The 27,315-nt window shown below is 46.0% G+C and overlaps 2 protein-coding genes across 2 annotated transcripts in view; one reads left to right on the top strand and one right to left on the bottom strand.

Annotated features, from left to right (window-relative positions):
• LOC142771803 (uncharacterized) overlaps window positions 1-27,315 on the bottom strand; it is a 479,046-nt gene that overhangs the window by 363,565 nt on the left and 88,166 nt on the right. The gene's annotated exons all lie outside the window — the stretch shown is intronic.
• CaMKI (Calcium/calmodulin-dependent protein kinase I) overlaps window positions 17,572-27,315 on the top strand; it is a 57,098-nt gene continuing 47,354 nt past the window's right edge. The window contains exon 1 of the mRNA XM_037415904.2: window positions 17,572-17,794. Within this exon, the coding sequence (XP_037271801.1) occupies window positions 17,700-17,794 (95 nt within the window). The 5' untranslated portion in view covers window positions 17,572-17,699. The remainder of the gene's footprint in view (window positions 17,795-27,315) is intronic.

Below are 27,315 nucleotides of genomic sequence, written 5' to 3'. Positions count from 1 at the left end.
GACGAAAATATGTCTGAACCTGAAAAAGTTGCCCATATCCTAAAGGGTATCGCCGACGATGCGTTCAACTTGTTGGTATTCAACAATGTGTCGTCTGTTGATGCCATCATTCAAGAATGCCGCCGGTTCCAACAAGCTAAAAGCAGACGCATCTCCCATCAGTTCCAGCGCCTCCCGAACACCACTGCGACGTCCTCATGTCTCGACACATATCATCCACCAGACAACTGTGACAACTTGACGCGAATCGTCAGGCGGGAGCTTGAAGCGGCTGCTCCAGCTAAGGTGGGAACAACGTCCCCTGACCCCTCTCCGCCAATTACGTTGCCTCTCATTCAAGCAGTCGTCCGGCAGGAAATCGCCAGCTTGGGAATTCACTCTATCTCACCGCCTACCCGCACCGACTACCAGCCCCGATACACGCCTGCACGTCCCTTCCCGACCGCCTCTCCCTCAACGTTCCGTAATCCGTCTGCATGGCGAGCACACGATGACAAGCCGATATGCTTCTCGTGTCACAGAATCGGGCACATTTCTCGTCATTGCAGAAGTCGCTGGGGTCCTCCTGCACAACCGTCCTCTCGTCCCTTATATGCACGTCCTGCCTATCGCCATGAGACCAACCGCGACCATTTTGCCCAGGAACCTGCTTCTGAACGCCGCTACTCCCGCTCTCCATCCCCCCAACGTCGCCAGTCTCGTTCTCCACAGCCCCGCCGACCATCTTCCCCCGCCTTCCCACGAGGTTCTCCGACGGAAAACTAAGCGTTGCAGCCCCCGGAGGTGGCGCTGCATCGCTCGGACTGACCGAAAATCCTCTTTTGACGATACCGACAAAACGGAACTTCATAGACGTACAAGTAGACGGCCTACATGTCACTGCTCTTGTCGACACCGGCGCCCAACTTTCCGTGATGACGAGTGATTTTCGCCGCAAGCTCAAGAAGGTTCTCACACCTGCGACCACCCAGTTCGTCCGTGTTGCGGATGGTGGCATAGCATCGATCGTTGGAATGTGCTCCGCTCGTGTGAGCATTGCGGATCGACTCACAGTTGTTCTCTTCACCGTCCTTGATAAATGCCCCCACGACGTAATCTTAGGCCTCGACTTCCTATCCGCGCATTCTGCCCTCATAGACTGTTCGACCAGTACGCTCCGTCTACACTTGCCCGCAACAGAACCTCTTACACAACGGCCGAGTCGCCTCTGCACAACGGGACACGCGCGCCTCCCTCCACAGACACTGACCTACATAGAGCTCGTCTCAATACCACCAGTTCCCGACGGTGACTATGTTCTGATCCCTATCACCGATGTTCTCATAAGCCGTGGCATTACATTACCGCACACCATTCTGTCCGTCGCAGGAAATTCTACGTGCCTCCCAGTTGTCAACTTTAGCTTGACACCTCAAGTTTTGCCGCAAGGGATGTCTTTAGCGTTGCTCTGCACCTTAGAAGACAATGCGGTAGATGTTTTCGCGATGGCCGCCCCTTCTGAACCCCACACTCAACATCAGTCTGCCACTTGCTCCGACAGCGATATTACTTCGATGATCGCTTCCAACTTAACACCGCAGCAGACTGATGAGCTCCACCGGGTTCTGCTGTCCTACATCGACGTATTTGACATCAGCGGCCGTCCGTTGGGGAAAGCTACCGGTATGAGCCACCGCATAAACACTGGTAATGAGCATCCTATTCATAGGCGCCCATATCGGGTGTCGGCGGCCGAGCGTCACATCATCCAAAGTGAGGTCGACAAAATGCTCGCCAAGGACATCATTGAGCCATCTTGCAGTCCTTGGGCTTCTCCTGTAGTGCTAGTCCGCAAGAAAGACGGTGCATGGCGTTTCTGTGTGGATTATCGACACCTAAACAAAATTACCAAAAAAGACGTCTACCCTCTGCCACGAATAGATGATGCGCTTGATTGCCTCTATGGGTCCCACTATTTTTCCTCCATAGACCTTCGTTCCGGCTACTGGCAGATAGAGGTAGATGAAATGGACCGTGAAAAGACGGCATTCATCACCCCCGATGGCCTATATCAGTTCAAGGTCATGCCCTTCGGCCTTTGTAACGCTCCAGCCACCTTCGAACGAATGATGGACTCCCTGCTCAGAGGATTCAAATGGTCCACATGTTTGTGCTACTTGGACGACGTCATCGTCTTTTCACCAACGTTTGAAACTCACATAGAGCGCCTCTCAGCCATCCTGGGAATCTTCCGTCGCGCTGGCCTGCAGCTCAACTCGTCCAAATGTCACTTTGGACGCCATCAAATCACAGTGCTTGGCCATTTAGTAGACGCCAACGGTGTACAACCAGACCCGGCAAAAATCAGCGCCGTCAAAAACTTTCCTGTACCACGATCTGCGAAGGATGTACGCAGCTTTATCGGACTGTGCTCCTACTTCCGACGCTTCGTGAAAAATTTTGCGCACATAGCGAGGCCGCTTACGCAGCTCCTCAAGAAAGAAGTCCCGTTTTCATGGGGCTCCGAAGAGGCTTCTGCGTTCTCGACTCTCGTCGCTCTTCTCACTACCCCTCCGATTCTGGCACACTTCAACCCTGCTGCCTCTACGGAAATCCGTACAGATGCAAGTGGGCATGGCATTGGTGCAGTGCTGGCTCAGAAACAACATGGCCATGATTGCGTTATTGCATATGCCAGCCGCCTCCTATCCGCCCCTGAACGTAACTATTCGATAACAGAGCGTGAGTGCTTGGCTCTTGTATGGGCGGTAGCGAAATTTCGACCTTATCTATACGGACGCCCATTTTCGGTAGTTACCGACCACCACGCACTCTGCTGGCTGAACTCTCTGAAAGATCCATCAGGCCGCCTTGGTCGCTGGGCTTTGCGCCTGCAAGAGTTTTCCTATTCGGTGGTCTACAAATCTGGCCACCTACACCGTGATGCCGATTGCCTCTCCCGGTACCCTGTCGACGATCCTGAGGACACTGACGAGCCCACGGAGAACTCTATCTTGTCAGTGTCCGACTTCCTTAATATTGGGGAAGAACAGAAGCGTGATCCAGAGCTGCTTGATATCATCAGCCGTATGGAATCCTCCACAAATGATGCTTCCGTCCGCTACTTTGTCATTCAAAAGGGTGTGCTATACCGTCGCGATTTCCGACTAGACGGGCCCGACCTTCTCATTGTTGTGCCTAAGCATTTGCGCCGCTGTGTTCTCACCGAACTTCACGACGCTCCCACGGCTGGACACCTTGGCGTATCCCGCACGTACGAGCGCGTCCGGCGCCGTTTTTTTTGGCCAGGCCTTGCTCGTTCGGTACGCCGATACGTCGCCACATGTGACCTATGCCAACGTCGTAAGACACCATCGCTGCTACCCGCTGGCCATCTTCAACCAATTGACATACCCGCGGAACCATTTTACCGTGTTGGGTTAGACCTGCTTGGTCCTTTTCCCACATCAACATTGGGAAACAAATGGATAGCCGTTATCACAGACTACGCTACACGCTACGCTATTACGCGAGCTCTACCGACCAGCTGTGCAACCGACGTCGCTGACTTCTTGTTACGGGACGTTATATTGATTCACGGTGCGCCGAGACAGCTTCTCACAGACCGTGGCCGTACATTTTTATCCCAAGTCATCGCCGACATTCTGCGTTCTTGTTCCACGCAACACACACTGACAACCGCTTACCACCCTCAAACAAACGGCCTTACGGAACGATTTAACCGCACTTTAACAAATATGCTCGCTATGTACGTGTCGCCCGACCACCGAGACTGGGACCTTGCCTTACCCTACGCAACTTTCGCGTATAATTCATCCCGTCACGACACAGCGGGCTTTTCGCCGTTCTACTTATTGTACGGAAGAGAGCCGACTTTACCACTGGACACAGTCATCTCAGCTCACACCTCGTCCACCAGCGAGTATGCCCGCGACGCGATTGCGCGAGCCGATCATGCCCGTCAGCTCGCTCGCGCTCGGCTGATGGCGTCGCAAACCAACCAATGCCGTCGGTACGATGCGGAACATAGAGACGTACATTTCGCTCCCGGTACCCTCGTTTTACTCTGGTCCCCTCATCGTCGGCTGGGCCTATCCGAAAAACTTCTGTCTCATTACACGGGACCCTATCGTATATTGCGTCAAGTAACACCTGTCACCTACGAGATCAGCCCCATCTGCCCATCATCATCTACTATGCGGCCCAGTGATATCGTACACGTCTCGCGGATCAAGCCCTACAATAATGCGTCAGATAACGACCTTTAAAGCACCGGGACGGTGCCTCCGCTGCCGGGGGTCATGCTACGTGCCAATGCATGGAGCTGAAGAAGACGAAGCAGATAGACTGGCACGAGCTAATCTGTGTGGCTGGCGCTGCTCGCCTAACCGTCTGTAAATACATCAGTGACTACCCCTCTGAGTCAGTCTCCTTCACGTAACAATATAAAGAGGCCATGACACAATCATCTACGAAATTGCTGTTTTCTGGGAAAAATAGAAGTGGAGGATCCGTTACACACATGAAAAAATAAATATTTAAAAAGAATATTTCATTGCAAAAGAAGCCCTGGAAGTCGCCTGTTATGAACCCCTTCCTACTCCGACGACCGTCATTTTGACGTGGCGCGTGTAACCTGGTGTGCTTCATGGAGTGGAGCCGTAGTCGTTTACGAAAGTTTCAGTCGCTGCATGTTTTAGTTCGCAATTCCCAACACACGCAAGCTCTAATAGCCCTATTGTACGCGCAGCTGACCACGAAACAATATCGTTGGCCTTAATACAGACGCTCGCTGAGCGAGCAGTTTGTCCTTCTACTTGTTACATCATGGCTTGCGAGTGCGCCAGTGTTGCCCGACTGAGGCCACTCACCTATTGATTGATTGATTTGTGGGGTTTAACGTCCCAAAACCACCATATGATTATGAGAGACGCCGTAGTGGAGGGCTCCGGAAATTTAGACCACCTGGGGTTCTTTAACGTGCACCCAAATCTGAGCACACGGGCCTACAACATTTCCGCCTCCATCGGAATTGCAGCCGCCACAGCCGGGATTCAAACCCGCGCCCTGCGGGTCAGCAGCCGAGTACCTTAGCCACTAGACCACCGCGGCGGGGCGAGGCCACTCACCTATAAGTGCTCGTTATAAACTATATTCTCGACCAAATGCCCTGAAGTTGACTGACATCCCACAGTACACGGGACTCAGCAGCCGAGCACCATAGCCAATGTTCCACCGAGGCGGTCCCTCACAGCACAGAGAACGAGTTGGAAGTGCGTGTCCCGGTCCTTTTAAGTTAAGAGTTATACTGAATACACATCATAATCAGAGCATAAGCTATCGTAAGATGATGACCATTACGCTATCAGTATAATTATTAGAAATTCGATGAGGCTATTGAACAACCAGTGTATTTTTGCGAATGGCTGGGATCGTGGCGCCACCTGGTGGAACTCATTATAACCATGCACTTCTTTCTAAGTGGCCTCGGTGATCCGCTTCCGCAGCTGTACGAAACGCGAGGTTATAACCTGAAGGAATGCACTAGGGTACAGGAATGCCGACGTGCTAGGGTCTTTAGAGACCTAGGCCAAAGATTACAGTCGCCTACAATCCGCAGCGGTGTTGCAGCGGCTGCTATTCTCAGCTGCTGGCCCGAAGGACGTGGGTTCGATCCCAACCGTGGAGGCCGCATTCAGATAGAGGCAATGTCGAAGGCCCGCTCACTGTGAGATGTCAGTGCGCATTAAAGAACACCAGATGATCGAAATTTCCTTACGGACACCAGATGATTGCCCTCCTCGACGGCGTCCCTCATAATCAAATTTTCGTTTGGGGACGTAAAACCCCACTTACTATTATTACAGCTGTGCCCGATTTCTTCTTTTCACTGGGTGATCCGAGTTAGTGCGCATACCACTACATTTTATCAGCGACAATCAAGCTGATAAACACGCTCTATACATATGATTTCAAGCTCGTCGCGAAAAGTTATCTCGCTCTATTAGATTTTATCGAAAGAGCGGGAGAGAACAACGCAGGGAAAATTCCTCCCCGATACCCGCGGTAATTTATCGCCTGCTATACGATCAATGAAACAAACGACTTGGTTTTGAAGAGGTACGCGTGAAGACAAAAACATCTTCGTGGTATGTAGAGACAGGAAAGAAAAAAGAAGCGTGATTCGGTGCGGAGTTTAAAAAAAAAACACAGAAAGGCAACAAGCGAGCAAGACAGCCAAAAGCGAAGTGCGTGAAAGCTGGACGACGATATGGGCGCAGGTAATTTATGGGCGCGAAATACCTGTCGCCATGGAACGGCGAGACCACACGACATCGACAAAAAGAAAAACAAAAAGGTAACAGTGGAATCGATTGTGGCCGCTGGAGGCTTAGTAAGTACTTAGTCACTGAACAAAGAGTTAGCAAATAACGTCTGCAGCACGAACAAGAAGAATAAAAGAATGAAAAAAGAAAGAAAAGAAAGAGAGAAAGGAATAAAGAAAAAAGAAAGAAGGGAAACAGTGGACTAGTGTTGCAACTTGCAGTGCTTTAGGTCACTACTTGCCAGAAGTACAGTCGACAGGCAGGAAGGGGTCTCGTGGCCATTGAGAGAGAGAAGAGGAAGAGGGGGAAAGTGTGCGGCTACAGAGAGAGATGCGTTGCAAAAGAGAGAAAGAGAGGACGATGATTAACTTCTGCGGTATTTCGACGCTTCCAGGAAACGAAGCACTAACGCCAGTCTATCCGCTCCGGCTAAAAAGCACAGCCGTGACCACCGCGGCTAGCGGCGATGATAACGGTGCCGGGTGCGCAGGATTTGGGAGGGGTGGGGGTTGTACGCTCATATGCCCACGACTGCGGACGAGACGAGGTACAGGTAATATGGAAGGCGCGCGCACCAAGGAAAATAATAAAATAAAAGATCGTTGGGGAAGTGGTGCGTTTCGCTTTTCTGACGCAACGCGCCATTTCCACTAGCATCACACCCGAATGTGCAAATCTAGAAGAGAGAGATGGAATGAGGAACGGAGGCTAGCGTGGCGGCGCTGTCCGTGAGAATACGGCGCCAGCCATTCTTTCGCTGCTTTATCTACCGCAGTGACGAGACAGTATAATAATGAATTAAGTAAATTAGGAAGAGAATATTTACATTGTTTTTTATGTTTTTTAGGCGTCAGAACCACAACGAGGTTCTGAGGCACGCAATACAGGATAGGGGTCTCGGATTAGCTTTGACCAAACTGGCGCCTTCCTTTCTTCCTTTCTTGTTGCGGTCTCCTAAATGCGGCTACTGCTGCTACTCTTTTGTATAATCATTTCCACAGCCCCGCCGCGGTGGTCTAGTGGCTAAGGTACTCGGCTGCTGACCCGCAGGTCGCGGGTTCAAATCCCGGCTGCGGCGGCTGCATTTCCGATGGAGGCGGAAATGTCGAGGCCCGTGTGCTCAGATTTGGGTGCACGTTAAAGAACCCCAGGTGGTCAAAATTTCCGGAGCCCTCCACTACGGCGTCTCTCATAATCATATAGTGGTTTTGGGACGTTAAACCCCACAAATCAATCATTAATCATTTCCACAGATAAGCACAATATAATCAAATGAACTGAATGCATAAAGAATTGCTAGGTTTCCCCTTCAAGCTGAAATCTACTGAGGTGAAAACAAATCTGTCATCTTTTTCGTTTGCATAGGTTATTTTCTTACTCCCATAAACTGCGAAAAATCTGCGAAAGACAGTGGCGCTGAGAGTGAAATGTATTATTTCACATATGCGGAACATCATTTTTTTTTTATCCGGAAAAATCATAGAATTAAGGTAATAGAAAAGTACTCTTTCGCCTAGAGAACAAAGCAACGAATGCACTAGCAGCAAACTGTAATGTCACACGAAGCAAGACCAGCAGCTCACTGTTTTAGCATTGAATGTGGCTTAACTGAGCAAAACAGTGAAGTAGGAAACATGACTGCAGCAGTGAACGAAGCGTCCTTCGTGCTGTTTTATAGCTTCAACGCAAAGTTTATGACGGCAAAGGTGTGAGCCGTCTGCAGGCCCTCTCTTAAGATACGGCGTGCAGGGTGGCCACATCCAGCCGTTCAATGTTCACGTTTTCCCGCCAGAGCCAGGCAACCTCCCCAATCCCCCCACGGAACTGCTCCATGCGCCTTCTGTGTGAAGGCCAGTTCGTTTTATTCCTGCTTGAGCCGCGCCCATCGATCGCCCTTGCCCGCCTCAACTTCCACATAAAACATACCACGCGTGGGGTGATGATATCCACAAAACTTTATGGGAAGCCTGACGGCGGCGCCGACGGCAAAAATGCGGCTGCAGATTTTATACAGTTACCATGGGAATAAAAAAAAACGACTCCTTATCAACCGAAATCATTACGGAGTTATCTTTCAAATATTTTTATTTACAGAGCTTGTAAGCATTGTAGTCCAAAATCACGCCAAAAGCTCATGTATAAACGAGATAACAGGTGGGTAATTCATCTTGTCAATATTATTTTTATACCGCAATTAGATTTGCTAGTTATGGCCACAGTTACCCGACACACACACAAAAAAATCTGCATATCCCCGGAGTGAATGATGATCAGTGGGGCGAATCATCCGTCCGTTCTTTCTTGCGCCCACCCGTCCATGCGTCCATCCATCGGTCCATTCATCCGTCCATCCGTCCGTCCGTCTGTTTATCCGTCTATCCGTCTGTCCGTCCGACCATCCGTCCGTTCATCTAGTGACACAGTAGTACCGCCATGTCCCATCTTTTCATTATATATTCACCATATACAAAAACCGTCATCCAGCAAACATTCTAAGAACTAAACGAGAGAGGGCTACTGCTACAAGCACGGGACGTACAACCCACGGCGTAAGGAGCTTTGCCCCTTAAACATCGTTATGAACTGCCAGACATTTAATAAAATTTTTTCATTCATCATTCTGACCACATAGAAAACAAAGCCATCCATCTTTATTAAGAGAAGCAAGTGAGGTGCCGGTACTGAGCCAGGCATGCCGTAACGGTGCCAGCTGCTCACACGAAAACCGTCTTCTCTTTAAGTGAACGAATTCGATTACACTTCAATAAGTATGCTAACATTTAGTTGATCCTTCTCAAACTTGTGCTCCAATATCACGTATGTATGTGGTGTGACTCTTGAATGCAACTGTCATCCGCCGTGGTGGAGCAATGGTTGATGTGCTGCGGTTACTGGCCGGACGGTCACAGCTTCGATACCGGCACAGGCAGCCGCATTTCGATGGACGGGAAATGGTAGAAGCCCGTGTAGTGTGCGATATTATAGTGCCTGTTAAAAAACACCAAATGATCTAAAGTTCCAAAGCCCTCCCTGCTCAACGCCGCCACTGATACCCACATCGTCTGTGGCGGCTGCATTTCCGATGGAGGCGTAAATCTTGTAGGCCCGTGTACTCAGATTTGGGTGCACGTTAAAGAACCCCAGGTGGTCGAAATTTGCGGAGCCCTCCACTACGGCGTCACTCATAATCATACGGTGGTTTTGGGACGTTAAACCCCACAAATCAATCAATCAATACCCACATCGTGGTTTTGAAACTTAAAACGCCATATATCAACAACGATCATCGGTTCACTGACTGGTTCTTTCCTTTAAAACAATTTAATAAATATTCAGAAAACCTGCAGAAACATGCTGCCTTGAAGAGAAGACCACTTGTTTAAACTTCAACGCCAGGAATGGCCCGTGTTCAGAATACTTATGTCTTCGAGCCCACCTTGCTTGAATCAATACTTCATAACTTGTTATTATTGCCAGTTACTTCATCTGCCACCATACTTCACACCAATGTCGTGCATGGTTACTTAAGATAAAAAGTCTAAGATTTCGTATGCTTAAAGTGTACATACGCGGACGCTAACACAGACGTTTCTCACTCTATTTTCTTTTTCTTGCTTTCTTATTCGTGATGTATTTCAAGGCCCGCCTCTCCATCACATTCTTTCTTTCTAGCTATCTATCTTTCTTTCTTTCTGTCTTTTTGTACGTGTATTATCAACGCTTCCTCATACGCAGCAGCTTCGGCATCGAACCGTAGCATGAAACTTTCCAGAGCCTCTTCGCTCAATCATCTCTCGTGCTCGCCCGTTCCTTAACCTTTCACCCACCAGGTTCCCCGTTTAGCTCCCTAATTGAGGCTATTATTAACCGCACGGCTCCAATATGTGTCTGGCATTGGCGCCCACGTTTTGTCTGCGAGGGCGGCCGCCCGTCTGTTTGGAGCGTGCGTTTTAGTTTCACGAATACGGAAACCACCCACGGCTCAGGTATACAAGAATACACTCACCACGAAAGTCGAGTTCCACCTTTCTAATTATTCAAACTCGCGTGTCCCTGTGAATCGATATGGCGCGTATTCGACTTTTCCGCCGGGTTGCTGGCGGGGGAATCCTGTTTGATCCTTAGCTGTGATCAATATTGAACACTTCATGAAAGAAAATTGTTAACAAAGCCTGTGTTACTGAGGTGGTTGTAAAAGAAGGGAGCTGGTGATTCACTGTGCTTTTAGCTTGATACATTTAATGTGCATAGGATTGTTATTGCCCTCTCGGCGGCAGTTGGCGTCACGAAGGCAGGGTGGGCCCTGCGTCGTTACAATATAGGCCAGGATCAGGCGTAATTTTTGTCGATGCAGCCTCATCAAGTGTGAGGCCCACGGGACGGCTTATAGCTCCCCCATAGTAGAGTACCGAACGCTCTAAATCGTTAACCTCTTTTTCTAAACAGTTCACCATGCTACTGCAAAATAGTACTAGTACAGAACATCTGGTACTATAGTGTTCACGGACAGCTCATCGACTTCCCTAGAATAGACTGTGGCATGTTTGCAGTTGTTTGATTGCACGTTTCTCTCGGGCATTTGTTGTCTCACGTCACCGTATAGACAAGGACAACCCATTTTCGCTATATCTCTCTATCCTTTCGTTCATTCAGGCACATAGTGAAAGACGAAGCTATGAAAGGCCGTCATCCTGCTCAATTCACCGACCTACTTGGCTCCTATCTTGCCAACAGGCATCCGCAACTTCAACTATTTTCATCAGCACGTGATAATTTTAACAGCGAAATCGTTTAGCAAAAAGGGTGGCACCAGGATTTTTTCACGGGGGGGGGGGGGGGGGGACCATTAGTAGTGAGTTGGTCTAGAAGGGCAAGGAACCAGGGCGTTCTATCAGTAACTCCCTAGGATCGAATAAAGTTCATTGTCTCTGTCACGTATTTTATTGTGAGTATGTTTTCTTATGGGGAAAAGGACATAGCAGACGAAAATTCTGGGAGGTCTCGAGCCCCCGCAGTGCCCCCACCCAGTATAGCGGGGTATCTCCAACGCCCTGCTAGCACCGCCCCTGTACTCAGCAAATGAATCCTCATTTACCGGTACCCAAAAACTATTGGCATTATAGAAACGGGTGCGCCTCGGCAGAATTCGGGCAAGTACCACTATTGACCACTGGGTCTACTGACAATGAATAATGCAACAGTCAGCCCAAATACAAATAATACCCAGGAGTGCCATCAGCGAGCCGAAGACTCCGAGTGTGCACAGCGAAAGAACGGAACGGGAAAGGCATCGGCGGCTGCACGAAGAGCGCGAAGCGATGGACGGCCGTTCGCCTATACGACGACATTCCGTTGATCCATGAGAGGAGCGAATGAGCGCTTAGTTTGTCAAAGGCTTGCACAGGCTTACTTAAAATGGCATATGGGTGCATTGGCAAGAAGCGAGGCTCAGACATCACTAACTAAATTAATTAAACCTCCTTGAGTAGATGTGAAACAACTTGTGGTGGAGTTCAATCGAATGTGAAGGTAGCAATGGCTTGCGCCAGCAAGCGCTTGCTACCTTTTGATTCCTGCCATTCTAGGTTGGTGAAGAGATCTATTACCACAACGTGCTTTATTAGTGCCCTAAAAAGGTCGCGTTGCCACTTAATTACAGAGAGCTTCAGCAAACAGCTAGAATGCTTTAAAGCGGCAGGTTATCCATCTACATCTGCTAGTTCTTGTCACAGAATCTCTTCGGAAAAAATTGAAGAATACCCAGGAGCGTCAATCAGTGTCGGATTGCAACAAAAATCTAAAGTTTACTCTATAGTACCGTATATGCATGGGGTCACACATAACTTGCAAAATATGGGGAAGGATACCAACATCTGAGTGCTATGGAATGAAATGGAATGGAGAGAACTTTATCTAAAACCTGCAGATTAGCGGCCGGACCTAGGCCACCCGGGTGATCGCCGTAAGGTTTAGCCTTTCCACCGCTTCCCGGGCCTGCTGGATTCGCCTCGCCGAAAAAGCTGTAATCCATGCGTGCGCGAGTAAACAAACCCGCTAGCAAGCAGCAGCTCATCACGGTAAATAAAAAAAAAAACACATATAGCTTCGTACAATGGACAAAAATTAGTGTAGATTCGATCCCGCTGTCCTGTGGCAAAAGGTACGTGGGACAAACAGGAAGGTGCGTAAACATGAGGTTGAAGAAGCATGAGTATATAAGCACTATTAGTGGCCACCTTGGCATTCACTGTAGAGATTGTGGCTGCATGCACATCGAAGTTTCGCGTCACTATAAGGTCCTTGCTAGGCACAAAGAAGGGGAAAAAAAGGAGAATAATTGAAGCGGATGAAACCGCACGCTTTAAATAGTAATGCGTTAGCAGAGCGTCCACTACCCTTTCTCAAAAAGAGATTGACTTATTTATCTTTGAGACGAACGCATGCGTTGCGAGACAGAGTGGTGATACGGTGATGACGTTAGAGCGACATTTTTGATTGTGTGGCAGTCACGTGTGGTTTGTCTGCCGTGACACAAATGTGTGCAAGTCAGCGCTCTGTTTTGTCTCCTCCTTTTCTTTCCTGACGTTTCCGCACTGGGCTTTTTTTTTTTTTTTTGTATGTGAACTTGCCCAAGCTCTAACCTCCGCAAGTTTTATAGGCAACATCCTCATCATAACTTTTAGCTATGCAGTCTTCTCTATGCTGTAATATTTTGGTTGCATTTCTTTATAAAATGATACACTAGAACCAGAACGATTTACATACTGCATCACTGATGTTTCTCAAGAAACTTGACCTACTGATACATTTTTTTTTAGTTTATATGTGCTGCCTCCCTGAATAAAATCAACTTATGCAATCTGGAGCAAAAATGAGCCATGAAATAGTTTCACTGCCATGTTATATGTTCGCCACTTCCATTGTTCTATAATCTGAACTATTTTTTTTTCGGTATCAGCTTTCCAATTTGTTGGAGCTGAGAACCATGCAGAGCACATAACCAATTTTATTGTTTAACAGTCAGCTGCACAGCTAAACGGCAGAACTGTAAACAAATAAACAAACAACAGAATCTGCACGACACAAAAAGTAATTTTAGTAAATGAAGGTGCAATGACTAAGCAGTGTACACAAATATAAATTACACACATAAGGGGGAAAAACAGTATACAGTGCTTGTGCGCTGATGCTGCTTCCATAATGCAATCAGAAAAAAATTACCTTTTCTCATTTGAGAGAATATATGATCTAAAAAAGATCTTTTGTGCGAGTGTTAGAATTTTTTTACTTGTTTTTCTTCATCGTTTCTTTTGTATTGATGGAGTTCTAGCATGACTATACATGCTGCTCCAGTAATAAACTTGTAGTTGAAAGTAAAAAAAGAAATGTATCATACTCGACCAACAACCTTTTTTTTTTGTCTGTGCAGGTGCTGTCATCCTGATAATCATGCCTCCCAATTAGCCTCCCAACAAGTGTTCCCGCTGTGTGTTTTGTTGAACATTGGTGAAAGCGATTGCCTAAGCGACTGCTTTTTAAAGAAGGGGAGCTCATGATTTGGTTTCTTATTTTAAAAGTTAAAGGCTTACCTTGTTCAACAAAGCTGATTCTGCCGTTTCGGACGCTTCAGACCAAGAATGGGCACCTAGGTAAAGGCATGTCACTATGATAGAATACTCCGACAGAAGCCCAGCAACGCACCAGAATTGCAAGAATTCGGGAAATAATGGGTAAATGACATATTTATTTTTATATATTCTGTGTGAAATAAACCTGAAACACCGGGAATATTTGTCTCATGGCTTATGTGAGTGTGTGAGGGGGCCATGAGAAAATCTAAAAAAATGTAGCCGGGCATTGTTACGTTTGGCCCGGCAATTCGTCTGGGCAGACGCCATTGTGCGTAAGCTGGTCTACTGGGGAGGCTCTGAACTATGTACCGTTCAACCACCACGCTCGTGGCTTGGGAAACCCCTAACCTTTCTTTGCTGTAAATATGTGTAAATAGTGCCATAAACCTGTTTGTTTTTCGTATCCTCTTCTTGTCAACGTTCGTTTCCTCCACCCGGTTACACCACGCTACCTCAAGAGACCGGGTAGACCCCCATTCGCAACAACTGGTGGCAGCGGTGGGATGCCATCATCAACTTCCTCCCTCGACCCTTTACAACTGGTGGCAGCGGTGGGATGCCATCAGCAACTTCCTCCTTCAGCCTTAACAGCATCAAATTTTAGCCAGGACAAAAAAATAAACTAAAATGGGCCACAAATTGCATTGGCCAAAATGATTGGCTCCTACGCCAAGAACATGCTTGTCTATTGCATGGTGTTTCAATACAGTGCCAACCACGGAAAAAGGTTTTTCCCGTTATTTGTGGACTCGCTCGGTGGATTCCGTGCCGACCGGTTGTGCCCTCGCGATCTCCGACGACAGTGCAGCTCTGGCCGACTGGGTTGGTCCTACGCCACCTCCTGACGCCAGTCCCCAACAACGAAGACAGCGTAGCTCTGGTCGGCTGGATAAGCCCTATGCCATTTCCTGTTGCCGACAAGAACTTTCGCCAGTGGTGCCCCGTCCTCGGACTCCTGCGACCGCGTTCGTTCATCTTTCCTATCTTCTCTTTACTTCCGTCGCTCCCTGTCCCTGCGCCTCTCTCTCATATATATATATATATATATATATATATATATATATATATATATATATATATATATATATATATATATATATATATATATATATATATATATATATATATACCACCAGATGCAGACAGTTACGGGGCTCACTTTTCTCTTCTTTTCCCTTTTATAACCACATAAGAATGATTTGTCAAGCACGGTCTTCCTTTGCTTGGCCAATGGTAGGCTTATCACACTTGCTAAGCACATACCTCCATTGGCCACCAATGACTTTCCAAGCATGGACAACTTGGCCACTGATGATTTACCATGCTTGATTCAAGCAAATTTTGTTGGTAGATATATCACCGTCAGCGTCAGCTTTACTACGCCTACAATAGGACTCAGGTCTTTCTCATGTTTGGCCTGTCAACTCGGTCCTGTGCTTGCTGCTGCCGCTTTTTACCCACAAACTTCCTTATCCTATCTGCCCAACTAATTTTCTGTCTCCCCTTCACCTGTTTGCCCTTCTCTTGAAATCTAGTTTGCGATCCTTAATGACCAGCTGTTATCTTGCATTCGCGCTACGTGTCCTGCCCATGAGCATTTCTTCTTGATTTCGACTATGATGCCTCCCATCACCTGTTTGTTCCCTGAACCCCTCTGCTCTCTTCCTGTCCTTAGTGTTACACCTATCATTTTCCTTTCCATTGCTCACTGCGTCGTCCACAACTTAAATTGAGCCCTCTTTTTAACCCTACAGGTTTCTGCTTCGTGGGTAAGTTTTGGCAAGATGCAGCTGTTATATACCTCCCTCTTGAGGGATAGTAACAATCCACCATTCATGATTTGTGAATGCTTCCCGCATGTGATCCGCCCTATTCTTACCCTCCGAGTTACTTCATTCCCGTGGTTCGGCTTCGCGATTACTATTCTAAGTAGACACACCCTTCTACAACTCCAAGTGCACTGCTACCTATCTCGAAGTGGTGTTCTCCTCCGAGGTCGTTGTGCATTACTTTGTTTTCTGCAGATTATTTTAAGATCTACCTTTGTACTCCTCTTCTCTAATTCAGTATTCATGCATTGCCATTCGTATCTTGAGTTACTCAGCAATGCGACGACATCGGCGAAGCGCAAGTTACTAAGGTACCTTCCATTAACTCATATCCCTGAACTCTTCCCATTCTAGGTCTCTGAAACCCCCGTGTTTGAACGCGGCAAATAGCATGTATATATAAACATGCAAAATTGAAAAAAAAAACTTTGAGGGGGTGGGGATGAAGTATACACTAAAGAAATTATGAATTTCAACCATGGCCATCCTTGGCTACCGCACTGACCACGCAGTAGTTGCACTTTGTCCCTCGGCAACAGTATACGTTACAATAAACGCATAGCTTATGCTATAGTTTAGTACAGCTATTACTCAAATATACCAGAAAGTGCATGACGTAGAGGTCCCCAGCCTGGCTTGAAAGGAATGCTCATAATTGTTATCATCATCATGACGGCGACAGATCCCGTTTACAGCCCTTGTCTTACGCACGCGTAATTTTAAGCGCTTGTATTCACGGGAACGTAAAGGGATCCACAGTGAGATATTAACCACGGATGAACATAACAAACAACAGGCAACAAAGCGTAAAAAACAGCGCCCCAGCACGTGTTATTTTTTGTTGTTGTTGTTGTTGTTGTTCGTCTCCTGGCAATAATTATGGTGTGATGAACGCTTTCTGATGGAAGAGTAGAATTTGCAGTTGGGAAATACGCAGAAATATGATACTACAGGACTATGTACCCTTCGGCTGCGACAGAGACTTATATACTTCTATTTTTCAGTCGAGAAGTAGTTTTTGCCCATCCGAGGGAATTCCAACCAGAGGCCTTCACACAAATGTTCATGCACAGAATACTCTACCGAGGCCAAGTAGGTACACACAATGTATGTCGGCCTCTTTTCATCACGTCGTACGCTCGCATTTCATTTTGGACTCGTGCTGGAACAAATCCCAAAGGTGAGGCGAAGAGGATGCACAGTGTATGAGCAGTGTATGCCGTAAGGAGCCACCGCAGTGACGCATTGTTTATTCAACCGTCTCCTCGCGTATGCGCGGTCGAGGTGTTGGTGCCCGCTTTTGAAGGTTCATTATATTCAAATTATTTTCTATTCTCTAAAGCCACGCCCGAGAGGAAGGCAAAATAGAGAATGACACGCGCCACAAAAACCACGCCCATTCAGACGGAAATACGCTGCACACCGCATGTCGGGCGGCGCTTCGCTATTCCCCCGCGATAAGTCCGCCTTTTGTATGCACGTCGACAGAGAAATCCGTCAGCGCTCTCACTCCCGGCCCCGAAATGGGGTTTTTCTTATGCTTTCTGCTTGCGAGCGTTTCCCCGTTCGTCTTGCTATGCACCGACCAAAGACGGGGCCACCGAAGGAACCCCGAGGAGAGCAGCCGGCACCGCGACTTGCCGCTCAGCGCGGCGCTCCGTCTCCCCGGCGTGGGAGAAAACAAAAACAAAACTGAAACTATCGAGCCGCAGCTCGCTGCGCCTGGCGACGTCACCAACGCTTTGCCGTGACGTCGTCGGGGGCGCTCCACGCAACGTCACGGCTAATGGCGCTCGCTCTTTTAGGAAAGTGTACTCATGGCGTCCGGTGTAGCGTGTTTAGCGGCGGCTTTTATTTAGGAGTACGGATTCGTTTTTCGGTGCAATTCGACGCGGCTGCCCTGTGCTACCGACATGCCGCTGTTCGGCAAAAAGGATTCCCAACGAAAGAAGGACAAAGATGGTGTCAGTGTCGAGGATAAATACGAGTTCAAGGATCTGCTGGGAACGTGAGTGCCTCGCTCTTCTCTCGGGCGGCTCTTTTTTTTTTTTTCGCTCCCGTCGCTCGGACTCGGAGCTCTCTCGCTGCCTGCTTGGCGATATTTTAATTTTCGCAGCAGCCTCACTTGCATAGTCGCGTACGTGTAAACTTGTTTGTCGCGAGCGCTGCATCCCGTGCGGCCAGCGGAAAGGATACGAAATCCTATCGCGCGCGCGCAGGAAGCTTTCGCTTTCGCCGGATCCACCGCTGATGCGCCTCCTCGGACCCGGCGCGCGCTGCGGTTTCGAAAAGCCGCATTTGCAGCGCGAGTGCCTTCCGATAGGCGCCAAGCCGAGACCGTATTTAGCCGAGGAACCGCGTCCGTATGACCTGCCAGCGCAGGGCGAACCGTGTGCGGCTCAGTGCGAGTCGATTTCGCCCTGATGAAAGGGGCGCTCTTCTTTCGAATCCTGCCCGAAACGCACGGGCGTGCGCATCGGCGCTTGACTGCGCGGGTACGGCGAGTCTCTGTCGCTGCAGCCGTAGATCTGAGCGCTCCCCGCAGATGCGCTTTCTATATTCACACTGCATGGCCCGTCCCCGCCTGCCGCAGTCAACCCAAATCAGGAGTTCCTAAATTATAACGGGCGTTGGTTCTTTCTAGACACGCGTACTGATTTTGCGAAAATTCGATTGCCGATTTCGCTTCGGCGCGTAGGATGGAATGAGTAGTCTGAGAAAAGAAAGCACCGTGTCTGACGAAAGGAGCAACTCGGCTAATCGGGTTTGCCCCGAGAGAGGGAGAGGGAAACACATAAAAGAAGGTATAAAAAAATCTGTACAGGCTTGCTTTGATGCGTCACCCTTGCGGGAAAGCGCACTGGCCGGTTTGCGTAACGTATCAGCTCGCGTTCATATCCGTGAATTCATCGTTACCCTTCTGCTCGCATTCGGACGGCGTCGGGACGACCACGTCCATTCATAGGGCGCGGTGCACCGCTCATGTCTTCCTGCCACGAAATGCAAGGCGCTCGCCGACAGAAAGCCGGCGCCTGGGGCGTTCTTCAGCTGAGCGTGGTTGCCCGAGAAGTCCGCCGGAACATCGGACGTATCATAACGATGTTGTCAAAAAGTCATGACGTTTTGTTTTCAGCTGCCCACGCATCAATACGCTCGGCATTTTCCCATCGGAACGCGCTTGATTTCTGGCACCCGTACGTTTATCTGTTCCAATAAAACGGAATACACTTCCGCGTGATTTTTCCTGGGCGCTGTTGTATATCGCCAGAAGGTAACTTGCACAGGAACCAAACGCGGCCTTGATCTTGTGCCGTGACATCGTTTCGGTGACACGCCGCGCGCGACAAGCTGCTTGTTTTGTTTCCCTTGGCAGCGTTCGCGCACAACACATGACCGAGGCGCCATCGCGTGTTGTCATTTGCGTCGTCTTTATTTGCGGACGCGCCTGCCGTGTTCCGACCGACACATTGAGAGCGTGGTAGCAGAAAATAGCCAGGAGGCCGGCGAGAAGGCCGGCGTGCACCCAAAACAACCCTCGGACTCTTTGTGACTGAGCTCGCCGGAATTCGGCCGCGATCGAGGCACCGGGTGTTGACGATTCCACCTGTGAGCCAAGCTTTTTCACGCCTTGATTTGGGCGGAAAGCTTTGGGAAACTGCACTATAGGTGCTTGTACAGAAGCTCCACGATGCAGTCTTCAACCATGGGACATATACCTGCACATCTCTATCACATTTTACTCTTGAAGAGTAATCTCCAGTGTCCTCGAAGCTCAAGTGCCTTTTTAAGTTCCTGCTTTAGTCTTCGCTGCTAGGGAGACATCCCACATACATAATCAAACATAGAAACCTGGAGAGGAGCAAAAAAACTCAAGGAAAAGTTTAGAACCACAGAGCATGCGACATAAGAAAAACTGATGGGCCTAATTTGAAAAGATATAGAGACAGCAGTGTAGATCATAGAAAATAACAGAGGTAACTGATATCATTGTACATATTTAAAGGGACTCTGCAGAGTTTTCTGCATTCTGCAGCACTGAAGTGTGGTGTCGAATACCAACATGAACACAACAAGAATTATCAAAATTGGCGCATGAAAATTCGATAACCCCTGCAAATGATGAGAAAAAATGTTCCCCTTCCTATTTTACCCTTGCTAAGATGTCAAAGGCTGATTCCAAGCTATGTGTGTCTCTTTTAGAGACATACCAGAAGTCCCGCGTCATGATGGCTGCAGTGGTCATACTCATTGCACAGTGCTCCTAGCATTATCTTGCGATTGTTTTCAAATGTTCATATTCTATAACATGAGCCTTTTTCTATCTGAAAAGACATAAAGATGCTTTTATGATATTTCGGTTAAAATAGTGCGGCCTAGCTGGCACCACTTAAATAACACGTGCAACTTCTTGTGTCAAGCTACTTAAGATGCGCAGCCTTTGTCGTCAGTTCCACATTATAAAGTGTCGCTTCCGATCGCAAGAACAGCCACTGCATGTCGCCGAAATGAAGGTGGTTTTTCCGCTGAAATAAAATTATAACAGGACTGTTTTTGGTGTTCCCACTTTTGCAACAATATCTGTACAGTCCGCAGTTTCAGAAGAGATGAAAATGACAGGCTTATGAAGGGACACTAAAGGGAAAGATGATACTTCACGTATCAGTAAAGTGTGGTTTCGCAGTCCCAAAAACACCACTTTTACTGCGAGATGACACTTGGTAAGGGAGAAAATGCACAAAAAAAAAATTAGGTTGGAGATGCCATCTTGAGATTCTCACAGCAAACACCACGACTTCATAAGTTTTGAGGGCCTTTACTGCACCCTACGTAGTTTCTGATCAGTGGAAACGAAGTACATTGTCATCTGTGGGTGCCATAGACCTAGCATACAGAACATTTCATCAAGCTGAGGTTACGAAAAGATGAAAATACATTTCGATGTTAGTGACATCGCACGCAGAGGTGTCAGCACAAAATTTTAAAATGAAACTTTAACCTTGATTTTCTGCTCTAATAATAAAGAATGCTAGTGAAACTTGTCACATTAGAGTTCTCAGTGTACACTTTAAAATGAAACAAGTACTTGGTTTAGAGTGATAGTAACACTTTAATTTGTGCTGCAAGAATCTTTTAAGGAATAAAAAAAATATGGAGGAAATGGGAAGGCCATGTAAGCATAATTATGGGTAATGTTAAAGGTTCACAATAGATACCAAGAGATAGGAAGTACAACCAGAAATAACGAAGGATTAAGTGGCGCAACAAAAGTTAAGAAATTGGCAGGCGTAACATAGAATCGGTTGAATGTTAAAAACTGATGTATTGACATTCTTTGCTAGGAAGCGGCATTCCTGACATGGCTTACTGGTACACTTAGCTTAATAGACCAATAGCGCATATAGAAGAGGCCAAACAATGGAAAGAGCGAAGCATTAGCTGGCTCAAATCTGTCACATTGTCTGCCGGGCATATAATCTATTGTACGTGTGAAGCTCTGTGGGAAAAAAGCATGCGACAAGAAGCGAGTCAAGGTGAAGGGAGCCAGACAGAGGCCGCGTAGAGAAACAAGCTGTGCACTGGGAAACTAAAACCAAGCAAAAATGCGTTTGTTTTTGCGTAAAGCAGCGACAGTGATAGATTGTAGAGCTGTGGAAAAATACAGTACAAAGTCTTTCCTTTGCTTCTCTTTATTTCGTTCCTCCAGCAGTGCCTCTAAGTAGCATTATCTGCCTTTGTTTTGATCTCTCATTTCGCTTTTTTGCTCTACTGTTGTCATTGTGGGCCAAGGAGAGCATAGAGACGAATTGAAATTATTTAAAGGGCAATGTTGACCCATAATCATCTGATTACGATCTGGTGCTCTATCAGTTGTCATCGTAGCTCAGTTGGTTGAGCGATAGGTGCATAAATCGTACGTTATAGGTTTGCATCCTATCAACGAAAAGGGTGACTTCGCGTCCACCTCAGCTCATTTCAATTTACGGCATGATTGCTATGTTGCAGTTAAAGACAACAGTTAATGCCCGCTTGAGCTGATTAAAAGTTGGGTTAATTTGGTTGAGTGTAACAATGATAACGAGCTGCTCGAAGAATTGTTTCGTTTATGGATTTTGTGCTGTTCATGTATAAATGACTGCTTCCCTTTCGTTAAAATCTCATCACCTGACATACTTTCATAAAACACTTTTGCAATAAATGTGATATTTATGTGTAATGTTCTGAGAGGGTTTTTCTTTTTCATTAGTGCTTCATTGTAAGGTAACTAATTAAAGCTTTAATGAGGCACTGCCCCTGTTTTTGTTGTGGCAAAAGATGACACGGTATTTACAATGCTTGTTACCTTTTGGACCCTCATTGTTTGCGTTGTAGTTCTGCATTATCTATGACCGTTTTCCCCTGAAATTTTAGCAAGTAAGTCACATAAAAGTGCGTAGTACACCTAGCCAGCAAAGGCTGTGAACATGAAAGTGTCTCTCGTATAGTTGTTGCTGTAAAAAGTTAATCATTTCTGCTTTAGCTGCTTTAGCAGAATTTCTGTGCCTAGAAAAACTCAAGCATTCAGTGACATTACACAGGCCGCGAAGCTGTGACCCTTTGAGAAAACAGTGAAAAGCAGCACCGTATAGCTCCTGAGCAGGAGACAAATGATGAACAACCCTGTCGAAAGTTATTATTACCCATTAGTTTTATAAGGTAGGCTATTCCTTTCATACGGCATGCCTGATGTACTACTGCCTGAGTAAAGACTACAAGTATGATGCGACTGAATTCTGAACACATCTTGTCCCAAGATTCCTGTAGTGAATGTGAATATGTTCTTGGATGTTCCTGGGAGGCCCTTTTATTTCCAAGAAGTTTGCAGTCTGCAGTCAGGATGTTTTTGGAACTTCTACTGCTATTTTCGTATAGAGTAAAAAATGCCGCCAATATAAAAGCACTGAACATTTATACGAAGTTTTGGAATAAAAGCTAACCTGCCACCTGTACCTCGCTTAGTTAAAAAAGTGAAACTATTTTGTATGCTCATTTAGCCAGTAGCAGAGAGTTTTTGTTCTACTCATCTAGTTCAACTCTCTGTGCCTTGCAGGTCAGCTTAAAAGGGTCTCCATATTTATCCTTGCATGTATGGAATAGCCCTCGAATGTATTTTTTTGATTTGAGAGAGTGCAAACATGCGCACCGATGGGCTTGCAATGTTCAAGAAGTACATGCAAGCCTTCTAATTGACAACACTCCTGCTGGGCTCTCTTGTCTGGCTCACTACTGGGGCAAAATGTTTTCCTTTATTTATTTACTAAAAATTGTCAGGTTAACTTTTTTCAATGGTGAGTAGGTGTCACTAGGTGCATAAAGATAGAAACGAAACATTATAGAAATGTTTTAAGCTTTATACAATTTAACTCTGTATATATGCACAGAAGGAGCACTAATAAGTGATTAATAAGTTGTACAAGAAGACCACATGCAAAGATAGCAACCAAAAACCCAGCACTAAAACAGAACATACATGATCGACAATGCACTAGAAAGTGAGGCAGCTAAGGTGGGAATGCTCCCTGTAATAGCATCTGTCTTGCAATCCCTGGCAGGTGCAAGCCGGCTTCACTTTGTGCAGGTAGTGCATCAAATACGGAACTTAGAAGAAGTGACTTGTGATGTGTGTTTATATTTGTCTTGACATTGTGTCACGTGTCGATGCAGTGCAAAAGGTTCGTTAATTGGTAGCAGCCTGGCTGCAGCTGTCTAGTTCAAGCATCAGTTCTTTTTTTGTTTTAGTCTCAAGCTTAAAAGATGCAGTTCGAGCGTGAATTGCATGTCTGTGCTTATAATGTCTCGTTTTCGTTTGCTTCTGTCATTGTCGGTAATGAAACATGCCCTTTTTACCGATCCCTTAACAAGGCGTTTGAACTTGGGCATTGTGTTTGAAGATGTTTTTGAATAATTTTTTATAAAAAGTGAATAGACATATGGATAAAATGCATAGCTTATACTTTCTCGCCATTCCTTCCTGTTGTTAAGTGTTATGCATTCACTGTTGATGTAAAAAAATGGAGTTGATGCATGGAGCATGTGTACTTGAGCAGCCAACTGTATGTATTGTGGCATCATGTTCATTTCCTAAATGACAGCTTTTACAGCTCTTTGAAGCATGCGTGTTATTCACGTTTACCATCATTACAGACGCACTACGTAACAACTGTTTTTTATGTAATTATTCAATTCTGAAAGGGGGCTAACTATAATAAATGCATGCTCTTAAACAAATTATTCCTTTAATAAAGTAAAAGAGCATTTGAGGATCATTAGGCTGATTACTTACATCGAAATTCGCTGTCAATAATTTCTGCACACTCCGAGTCTTTCTTCTCATCCACCTAGCTGTCAAGGTGATTTGCTAGACTTTTGAGTGGAAAAAAAAAACATTGATAGAAGTTGGCATTAAGTTTCAACAGTGCTGATCGCTTGAGGAAACAAGGTTTCCCATGCTCCGTTGGTATTCAAGGGAATCAGTTCAATAAGCCAGTCGTTTCTTGCTCATTAATCTGAGACCTTGCTTTGAAATGGCCGTGCAACACTTTCCTATGTAATCATTGAGTCACTTCATTGAAAAGGGTTATTGACTTACAACTTGACTGCCACAAATATTTTAGAATGCATAAAGTATGGAGTAGCTGACTTGCATGAAATTGTCGTACACTCTGAAAGGGGCCTCGAAGCCCAATATTCGCTAATAATCTTCGTGATAAAAGTTAATTCTTGGGTGTTCATAAACAAGCTGGTGAAATTTCAGCACATTTGGTTGAGAACCTAGTTTATCAAGAGCAGTTTTAGAAACACTTGAGTGGCCTGAAAGTCTGAAAACATTAGTACACTCATGAACCATGACATAAGAAGTCGTTTGCTTTGTGAGTGTCTACATTCTGGCCAGTGATTTTGTTTCATGGTCAGGTGGAGGTACAATCGAACTATTCAAGCTTCGTTCAGTTTGGCATTGAAAATTGAACGACTTGCGGCGATGGAAATTTGGGTGGATGAGGACAGCCCATGAAGCACATAATTTCAGACGCACTATGGCAGAATGGCGGTCGCCGGCTTTGGGCGAAGTTCACAGCAGGTGACTTGTAGAGCACATTTTGCAAAGAAACATTCTTTCGCAGTTCATTTTTCATATATGCATAGGCACAAGTGACCCTGTATTTCTATTTCTTGTGGAAAACCACAATTTGGTGGGTGACTATAACAGTCCCGTTGAGTGGTTTCTCTCCTCGATGTGGAGCACCGTCTTTTAAATTTTTTCTTCGAACGCGCAGGTTACGTTAGGTGTGATCAGGAGTGAGAAACCGGGCATGGGGGGCCACCTGGCGGTGGCCATAGCAAAGGGGAAGTTTGTGATGCTCAAAACAGTCAATGGCTGTGGACTTTGGGTTTGTGATGGGGTTATTTGGGCTTATCATGTCTACAGAAGAGAAAATGATTTCAAGCTGAGTTTAGGAATCTATTGTAAATTTTAGCCCGCGTGCTGCACTATGATGTGTGCCTCACATGTCCTCAGGAGCCTCGTATACCAATCGGCAGTTTATTCTGACCATACTGAAGAAGTGTTGCGGTACACTGTCATGTTTACTTCTACTCAGTGCCGTTCTTTTTGTAATTTCTAATTTGTTTTTTAGCTAAACTTGGTTTGCTTAGTGACGCAAGGCCTCTATACATGAAAGATAAATTGTTCAACTTACTGGGAAGCCCATGTCGATGATTGATTGATTAATATGTGGGGTTTAACGTCCCAAAACCACCACGTGATTATGGAGTGGAGGGCTCTGGAAATTTCCACGACCTGAGATTCTTTAACGTGCACCCAAATCTGAGCACACGGGTCTACAGAATTTTTGCCTCCATCGAAAATGCAGCCGCCGCAGGCAGGATTTGATCCCACCACCTGCGGGTCAGCAGCCTTAGCTACTAGACCACCACGGTGGGGCAGCTCATGTCGATGAAGGGAGATGTAAGGGAGTGCTAGTATGACATTTGATTTCTTTTTCTTGTGGATAACTGCAGGCATCGCTGCTCCCCAGCTGTTTTTTTATTTGTTTGTTTATAACTACACTGAATTTTAATTGCCTGTGAAAGATTTACCTCAGGTCTGTTCTTAGAACTTTTGTGCATTACTTGCACAAAATCTAAATAACATTAGACTCTCAATAAACAGAACCTGAAGGGACCAATAAAATGTTTCCATTTACTAGGAGGTCTGTTTACTGAGCGATGAGCAAGTGTGGAGAATCCAAGTATCAAACCAACCAGCTGTTTCAATTTAGCAGCAGTTCTGCTTAACGGATTTGCATTTACTGAGAGTCTACTGTAATTGATTCAATGCGAAGTATTTGATAATTATTTCCTCTACCAACCTAGTGGCATGTATTGCAGCTTATAAATCGTTACCAGTCAGACTGCTAGGTACTATATCTGGATGGAAAAAATTGCAGGAATGACAGAATGTTCAAATACATACACAATGTCAAACCTGCTTTAAAAATTCACTGCTGTTCTGATTACATTTAAAATATATTGTTGAACATTTCTAAAATTTTTATGTTAAAAATGATGCTATCTTGAAAATTTATTTTATGTGGGCCCATCTTACGAAATTAGGGCTGCAGGTTGTGAATTACAATGTATCATAAGTTCATTACCAACTTTTATTTTTAACCTTTATTAATGACTTACTTATGGATTTTGATTTCCTGTTTAAGCAATGCTGCACGTAGAATTTAACAGCAATAATGAAGTTGACCTCATGTACAGCAAGAATATTATTGCGATAAACTGACTGATGACACGTGCCTTGCATTTTTTTTTGTAAGTTTCACTTGTACATAACAGCCAACAGCTGTTGAACTTCTGTTCAAATGCTATCCCGTGTGCCCGCTCTGATAGGTCCAAAATAACTGATGTAAAGGTCAGGTTTTGCTGTTGCTGAAATTCTTTGTAATTGCTGTTGTTTGCTTCATTGCTGCCAACAAGTACTGGTGAACCGTACTTGCAATAAGTTCAGACCAGCTGGAAAACTTGCTTATTATGGCTGGTACATTTTTTTAAAGACTGTTCTCGGCATCGGCTCTTAGGAGCAGCGTGGTTATGTTTACTAAATGGATGTTATCGGGTAATATTACCTGGTTCAAGCATATCTTGGATGTTTTACTCATCTAGTATAGATTTCTAAAATATTAAAAAAAGATTCAACGCAAAGATTTCATATGCATAACTAACAATTGGTGTGTTTGTCCACAACAGAACCTGAAGTAACGGAGCTTATATGGCTTGAAGCATTAAAAAAATTAAGTGCCAAATTAGATGCGACTGCTTTGACAAACACTCTGAAATACTTTGTATTAGAAAAGACGAAATAAAAAAAAGCTTTGGCTTGTTGAATGTTCGTACAAAATTGCAGTCATACAAAGTTGCACTTGCAGGGCACGATTTTCATTCCAGATTTGCGTGTACAATTTTCATGCCCGATGCACGCGTACA

The sequence above is a fragment of the Rhipicephalus microplus genome, chromosome 9 (assembly GCF_043290135.1).
Source record: "Rhipicephalus microplus isolate Deutch F79 chromosome 9, USDA_Rmic, whole genome shotgun sequence".
Taxonomy (NCBI): Eukaryota; Metazoa; Arthropoda; class Arachnida; order Ixodida; family Ixodidae; genus Rhipicephalus; species Rhipicephalus microplus.
This window is presented reverse-complemented; position numbering and strand designations above follow the sequence as displayed.